The sequence below is a fragment of the Carcharodon carcharias genome, chromosome X, assembly GCF_017639515.1.
Source record: "Carcharodon carcharias isolate sCarCar2 chromosome X, sCarCar2.pri, whole genome shotgun sequence".
NCBI classification, from domain to species: Eukaryota; Metazoa; Chordata; class Chondrichthyes; order Lamniformes; family Lamnidae; genus Carcharodon; species Carcharodon carcharias.
In genome coordinates, this window is record NC_054507.1 from 14,962,354 (window position 1) to 14,970,594 (window position 8,241).

Consider the following 8,241-nt stretch of genomic DNA (forward strand, 5'->3'; position numbering starts at 1 on the left):
AGAAGATAGAGGCAGCTAAGCCTGCACCTGAACCAGAGAAAATGCGGACTCTATTGTTTACCACACAGAATGAGGGTAGGAGCTCATACTCAGATTAAAATGATTTAAGGGAGGCTGCAAGATTTGCCTGGCTTGGGCTAGAGGAAAGGAATGTACCCTCACAATGAAAGTAGTTCTAGGATTAAAACTTGTTTGGCTGAGAAAGTAAAAGGGAAGCAAGCCATTTGAAGCTGGGAGCGACTGTGGACTGTTTGCTAAAAGGACTGTAATTCCATGGAGAGTGCAAGGGATGATAAGTATAAAAGGAGAATGTCTGTTGTTTAAAGGATAAGTTGCCTGCAAAAAGAAAATAGTTTTGGTCAATAATTGTTTTAGTCATTTGTTACAGTAAAAGTTTTAAAATGTGAAATCTTGATGTGTCATTCTTTCAGCTAACAACTGGAGGTTTGAATCTCTTTTTAAAAGTTATCACTCTCTGTGGAGATCATAACAAGACAAGGAACAACATTCTGGTCCCACATCATTTACCAGGATTTCATTTGGGCAGCTTCCCACCCATACTACACAACACGGTTGACATCCATGTTTAATATAACTGGCACGTTGCCATTTTAGTTTAAACTCCCAATTCACTTCACACTAATTCAAATATGCTGGGCAGAGCACAAAGCTCTCCTCAGAATCCAGGCTGATACTGCCCAGTGCTGTGCTGGAAAAGTGCTGCAGTGTCAGAGGTGCCATTTTTCAGATGAAACATTAAACTGAGGCCCCATCTGCTCGCTGAAGTGGACATAGAAGATCCCATGGCACTGTTTTGAAGAAGAGCAGGGTTGTTCTCCAAAGTGCCCTGGCTAATATTCACCCCTCAACCAATTCCACTAAAGAAATCAAATTATCTGGTTATTGTCACATTGTTGTTTGTGGGAGCTTGCTGTGCACAAATTAACTCAAGTTTTCCACATTACAGCAGTGACTGCACTTCACAAAAAAGTATCTTGTTGGCTGTAAAACATTTGGGACTTCCTGAGATTGTGGAAGGCACTCTATAAATGCAAATTGTTTGTCTCATAGCACAGGCCTTCAGAGCTCTTGTCCTTAGAAAGGAGTGTATTCAACAACAACAATTTACATTTACATAGTACCTTTTAACACAATAAAACATCCCAAGGCGCTTCACGGGAACATTATGAAAGAAAAGTTGACACTGAGGTGCACTAGGAGATATTAGGACAGAGTTTAGTTATAAAGAGTGCCTTAAAGGAGAAGAGAAGTTGAGAGAAGCAGAGAATTATAGGAAGGGTATTCCAGAGCTTAGAGCCTTGGCAGCTGAAGGCACGGCCACCAAGGTGCAGCAATAAAAATCTGGGAAGTTCAAGAGGCCAGAATTGGAGAAACATAAAGAACTCAGAAGGTTGTAGGGCTAGAGGTGGTTACAGAAATGGGGTGGGGGTGGTGACTATTAAGGGATTTGAACACATGGATGAAAATTAACATGACGCAATTTATAAATTCCTATCACACAATTTCCCATTGTGAATCCTTTGTCATATCCTATACCCTTGCCTCGGATTCAAACTGCCCTTGCTCAGTTCGGTTCCAGCTCTGAAGAAGAGTTGTACAGACTTGAAATGTTAACTCTGTTTCTCTCTCCACAGATGCTGTCAGACCTACTGAGTTTTTCCGGCATTTTCTGTTTTTATTTCACATTCCCAGCGTCCGCAGTATTTTGCTTTGACTCCTTATATAATGGTGTTTACTTCCTAACTTGCTAAGTACGTACTCAAAGATCATAGCCCTGATTGACCTAATCATGAACGCACTGATGCAACATTTAAGATACTAATTAATTCAATGCTTCTGTCAAGGGAAGTGTTTGAACAGCTTGGAACTGGCCACATGTCCCTCAGTTGTTCTCTGTTTCTGGCTTGAAGAATGAACTTGCATCCCGGGGCGGGGTGCTGGTGGGGAGGCGGGGAAGACAGGAGGTCTCACGTGGAGTTGTAAGACATTAATCCTCACAGTTTAAATAAAAGCAAAAAACTGCGGATGCTGGAAATCCAAAACAAAAATAAAAATACCTGGAAAAACTCAGCAGGTCTGACAGCATCTGTGGAGAGGAACACAGTTAACGATTCGAGTCTGTATGACTCTTCAACAGAACTAAGGAAAAATAGAAGAGAGGTGACATATAAGCTGGTTTAAGGGGGGTGGGACAAGAAGAGCTGGATAGAGGGCCAGTGTTAGGTGGAGATAACCAAAAGATGTCACAGACAAAAGGACAAAGAGGTGTTGAAGGTGGTGATATCCTCACAGCTTAATGCGGCAGGATCATAGCAAACTCAGCAAGACGGCCAGCAACACTATAGTCACTTCCTTGTCGGTGCAGTGGAGTTGGATCGTTTCCCCTCTCCATAAAAGGAATGGTTTCACCCGAACTCATGCAAACCCCTTTTGAGTCAGTGGAACAGACAACGTGAAGAAAACTCAAAGCATCTCATTTTGCCAGAGTTGCAGCACAGACACACACGGACTCCCACACTGGCTCCAGAAGTTTCCCAACACTGGGCATCCTCAGCAGATGTGCACCGAGCTGGGATTGGCTTCAGACCATGAACTCCACTTGGCTGAGCGAGGCGGTGAATCGTTCCACCCCGGCGAAGGCTGATACTGTCCAGGCTCTCCTCAACTGCTGCAATTCCACCTGGGTGGTGAGTGATGAAGGAGCCGGCGGGAGCCCTCCGGACGAGGGCGACCTGTACACCATGAGAGTGGTCCAGATCGCGGTTCTCTGTGTCCTCTCGCTGACCGTCATCTTCGGCATCTTCTTCCTGGGCTGCAACCTGCTGATCAAGTCGGAGAGCATGATCAACCTCCTGGTGAAGGACCGGAGACCATCCAAAGAGGTGGAGGCTATAATCATCGGCTCTTACTGAGGCTCAACCTTAAAGCAAACTGGGGAGAGAGAGAGAGGAACTTTAGAGAGTTACCGTTATCACAAATGATGCTCCCTTCTAGAGGACAACCGAAAAAATAAAAAGGAAAGCTGTCTCTACATGGAAGAGCTGTGAGCTGACCCAGGGGAGTTTTATAGAGAGTTTTAGGGTCACTTTTAGCCTAAACCAAGGAAGATATAAGGTGCACCTGTAAGTCGGAGACATATAGCTTCAAAAGTCTGTTCCAGAAGTTGGACATAATATTCCAGATTGGGAGGTTTATGAGGTTGGGGGTGTGGGGGGGAGGGGGGTGATAATAGACAATTGAATGCTGTCTTTGCTGTTTAATATGAAGACATTAGAACAGAGTGTCTGCTTCAAGTTGATGCTGATGGTTAAGAAATGAATTCAAGACTGGGGAAATATAGGTTTGGATCCTCGTGTAAAATACTTCCCATGTTTTTGTGCAGGGTGGACAACTGTCCAGTCTGTGTGGTTCAAACGTCAGCGTGTCGTTGTGCCTGCCTGGATGAAAGCTTTCATACACCGTTTTTTTTTAGAGCTGTACCCAATGCTTGCGTGACAGATCCCCCATTCACTCCTATGTTCGAATTCACTTTCTGACTCCCTGCGCACGACAGTATATAATGAGCAAACGTTAGCGCTCTCACTCTTGTCTGGCCCAAGCACAGAAGAAGGCCACTTGGCCCAGCGAACCTGTGCTGGCTCTTTGAAAGTGCTATCCGATCAGTCCCAGTCCCCCTGCTCTTTCTCCATAGCCCAGCAAATGTTTGCTGTTCACAAGTATCCAACTGAGCGTTGCTGTTGAAACTTCTTCCACCGCCCTTCCGGGCAGTGCATTCCAGATCGTAAAAGCTCCCCACCTGCAATGGCTGTAAACCGCAGGGGAAAGTGTACACTCTTCAAAAGCACCAAATGCCCAGATTCAAGAGCAGGGCAAGTTACGTATTGAGTGAAGCTTGAACCAGGCAACAAGACATCACTAACAGATGGTGTACTGCTCCGTGCACTTCGGATGCCAGTGTCAGCTTGTACGCATTGCACTCAGCCCCTTTAAAACATATCTGGAGAAGTTTAGCATTCCCCTCATAATCCTACCAGGAATAGAAAACCTTCCCGACGGTAAAATACTTCTGCAGTCGTAGAAAGATTAAGGCAGTGTTGAAGTCACTGTTGCTGACATTGCTGGACAGATGCTTGACACCTCTCTTTTCACTATTTATTCGCATGTAACATTTAAGTAAATCGAAAAGTCATTGCGGGGCTTTTAACCCTGTCTGTCTAAAGAGATTTTTTTAAGTGATGGTTATTGTGTTCTGTTACCAAGAAAGAATTTGGACTGGAAATGTTCTTTTATACGCATTGGGAACCTTTATCTGCGCTTTTTAAAATCACATATTGCAGTATAACTTTTCCTTGCATCCTGTGTTTGAAATTATTGACAATAAATTAATCTGTCCTTTTGAGTTGTTAGAGTTATTTGATACATTGTGTTTCTCTCTCTCTCTGTCTGAAAACCTAAAAAACCGTTCAAGGTTGAACTAAAACCATCTCTATTCTTTATTATTCATTCACGTGATGTGGACATCACTGGCAAGGCTGGCATTTATTGCCCAGGCCTAATTACCCTTGAAACAACTGAATGGCTTGCCAAGCCATTTTGGAGGGTGGACTCAGCCACATCACTATGGGTTTAGAGTCACGTATAAGCCAGACCAGGTAAGGATGGCAGATTCCATTTCCTAAAGGACATGTGTGAAACAGATGGGTGTCTACAAAACAACAGTGGTTACATACTCATAATTACCAATGCTAACTTTTCATTCCATATGTATTTGCTTAATTGAATTTTAATTCCCCAACTCATAGGATACAATTTGAAATCATGACTCAGGATTACTAGTGCAATAATATAATCATGATGCTACTGTTCCCTTTCATTGGCAATCACATGTCCTCTGACCTTCTAGACCACTGATCAATGGTGAATGAGTGAAACTAACCTGAAATTGCTAAACAGATGACTGGTACTGCTCAGTACTGTTGGCATTGGTTCGTGATTGTTACAAAGTTCAATCCTTCTCCATTAACTTGTGCAAGTGGCACAACAGGTCATCACATGTCCAGTGTAAAGGTCATTGGGCATCAACAGTACAGTGTTGGAAAATGGCATCCGAGCTGGCATTTCACCGAGCATAAAAACAGATCAAAAGCTGTCCCATTAAAAGCTTTAAAAATATTTAATTTTGCTTCACAAGTAGCCGCTCACAAAGGGGACAAGACTTCTCTTATGTAAAAAGAGCATACTTAAGATTTTGCTCCACCTAGCACCCAGGAAATCTTTTACCCTTGCAGGTAGCTACTATTCTTTCTGGTTCTATGTCCAAAATACCAATGGGCAGCTTTTTAATCCAGCAATAAAATCCCACCAACCTTATAATGATACTAAATGGTGTACATGCACCAATAAAGTTGCGATTGAAAAAAATTTACCATAGCACCATACTTCCTAAAACACGATGCTGTTCTGCTTCAAGCTGTAAGGCTCATCATAATCAGCTATAATATTTAACACAGCATCGCACACCCCATGCTATGCAATCACTGCTCAGCATGCAACACCAGGCAAATTATCTCATGTAAAACAACTTGGTAGATCTGCTTTCTAAAGCTGCCTTTTCCAGCTAAGAGAAACACTTATTACTCAGCTGATTTTGCCTCAAAGATCAGCGGACCACTTTTCCTGTGTTCGTAAATGTGTGGTATTGAAAGGTACAGATGAGAAGTTCAGTCCTTTTGATCTGTGTCTAGCTGAGGCAGCAGTTGAGACGCTGCCATTGGTCTCAGTGATATTAAGCAGGGGAGGGGGAAAAAATCTGCCAGGAGTTCCCATTGAATCTTAAAACGATCCAACACAGAAGGATGGCCTTTGGCCCATCATGACTGCATTGGCTCTTTCAAAGACCTATCCAATTTGTCCCACTCGCCTTCCCCCATGGCCCTGCAAATTTTGTTCCTTTAAGTATTTATTTAGCTAGTTACTATTGAATCTGCTCCGGCTGCCCTCTCACAGTGCATTCCAGAATATCATAACTTGCTGTGCTAAAAAAAATTCTCCTCATCTCTCCCCTGATTCTTCTGCCAATTACTTTAAACTTGTGTCCCTCTGGTTACTGACCCTCCTGCCAGTGGAAACAGTTTCTCCTTATTTAGTCTATCAGAACCTCTCATAATTTTGAACATCTCCATTAAATCTTCTCTTACCAATGTTCCCTCTAATCTTTATCTGGAGTGCGTGGGTGATTTATTTAAGTGCGTGGCCATTTTAAATTATTTTGGGTGGCCATGCACGCACAATAACTTACAGCGGCCAACAGGGACTGCGCAGCTTACAAGGAACATTGCCCTTTACCCATGCCCGAAGGAAAAAAGTCCCAGTTTTCCCAGTCTCGCCATATAACTGAAGCTCCCCATCCCCTGGTTCATTCTAGTAAATCTCCTCTGCACCCTCTCGCAGGCTTTGGTATCATTCCTAAATTGTGGTGCCTAGAATTAGTCCTGATTCTGATTGCTATCTTATAATATGTGCTGGAAAGTGAAAGGGATAGAAATTCATCTTGGGAGGCATTGTTGTGGAGTAGATTGAACAGTATTGCATTGTCCATCTGCTGTACGCCCTGCCTAATATTCAACTCCATAGGAGTCAATGGACCTGAATGTCTGGCTGGTGGCATTATGGCACGTCCATGTGATACCAGCCATTTTACATTACTCCCCAAAATGAATTACTGTCCCTGAGTGTCTGCAGTATTGGGCTCAGGGGGAAGCCCTCCAAGACCAACTGGCACATTGACACTCTGTGGTTCCTGGGATGGCAGGAATGTCTCATGAGGAGAGATTGAGGAGACTGGGCCTGCATTCTCTAGAGTTTAGAAGAATGAAATGTGATCTCATTCAAACATAAAAAATTCTTACAGGGCTCGGCAGGGTAGATGCAGGAAGGACGTTTCTTCTGTCTCGGGGTGTAGGGGTCTAGGGTACACAATCTCAGAATAGGAGGTAGGTCATTTAGAACCAAGAGGAGGAGGAATTTCTTCACTCAGGGTGGTGAATCTTTGGAATTCTCTGCCCCAGAGGGTTTTGGAGGCTCAGTCATTGAGTATATTCAAGACAGAGATTGATACATTTCTAGGTATTGAAGATATCGAGGGATATGGGGATAGTGTGGGAGTATGGCATTGAGGTAGAAGATCAGTCATGATCTAATTGAATGGTGGAGCAGGCTGGAGGGGCAAAATGGCCCACTCCTGCTCCTACTTCCTATCTATTTATGTTCGCCTTCACTGCTTGGGGTGGAAGCCCCTGGTAGAAACTGCCCAGTTTTCTTTTCTATTGCTGGGTGACTGATTTTCAATGCCAGCTTCATAGCTCAGCAGCAAGTTGGAAATGTACCCCCTCTAGGATGGCATGGGATGGCTAATTGGGTGAGCTGAGAACCCATGGAACTGTGTGCCAACAACCATCATCACCTTTTAAGAGTGGAAGTGTATAGAAGAGTACATTTTACAAAGTTGTGCTCTCAGGGTAAAGCTTTGCCCATTGGAGACCCAGGGTTGAAGGTCAACAAGTCCCACCCTGACTTCCATTCCTGAAATCCCAACATGTTCATATGCCCGGCGATGATCCAGAGCCCAAATTCTTAAAATAGACCTCATACTCTACGCAATTGCAAATAACTGGCATTGAGTTTAAGGTTGTCACTCAGTCTGCTTCACTCCTGTGGCTTGACAGCATTAGACCTGCTTTATTGAATTAGTACCACCTAACTGACTGCCAGTCAGCTGCTAGCTTGCGTGTACATTAACGCAAGAGTCTGCAGCAAAGATTACATTACATAGCACATGTCAAATTTAATATTCCATCATTCCACCCATTTGATCCTATGACCGAGTCACCAGCCTGAAGGATGTAATTTAGCATGATTTAAAATGCTAATACTTAAAAATAGAATTACATTTTAACATAGCAATCTATCTACTCAATGACTATTATGAGGAAATTGGTGATCTATGAATTTCAAAATTGTTATTTGATTAATATTTTCACTTCTATGCAGCTGCAAGTGAAGGTTCCTCTCGTGCGCAGGTCTGGCTGTGTTCTACACCTTACTGTGATGTCTAGCCAGCGTATTTATATATGAAGAAAGACTTGCGCTGATATAGCATCTTTCACAGCCTTAGGACATCTCAATGCACTTTACAGACAATCAACTACTTTTGAAATATTG

At 43.2% G+C, this 8,241-nt stretch overlaps 1 protein-coding gene across 1 annotated transcript; it reads left to right on the forward strand.

Moving 5' to 3' along the window:
- Nucleotides 1-2,498: 2,498 nt before the first annotated feature.
- Nucleotides 2,499-2,933, forward strand: LOC121273325 (protein reprimo A-like). The gene has a single exon (XM_041180463.1). It carries the CDS (start codon nt 2,610-2,612, stop codon nt 2,931-2,933), a length of 324 nt encoding a protein of 107 aa, XP_041036397.1. The 5' UTR covers nt 2,499-2,609.
- The last annotated feature ends 5,308 nt before the right edge of the window (nt 2,934-8,241 follow it).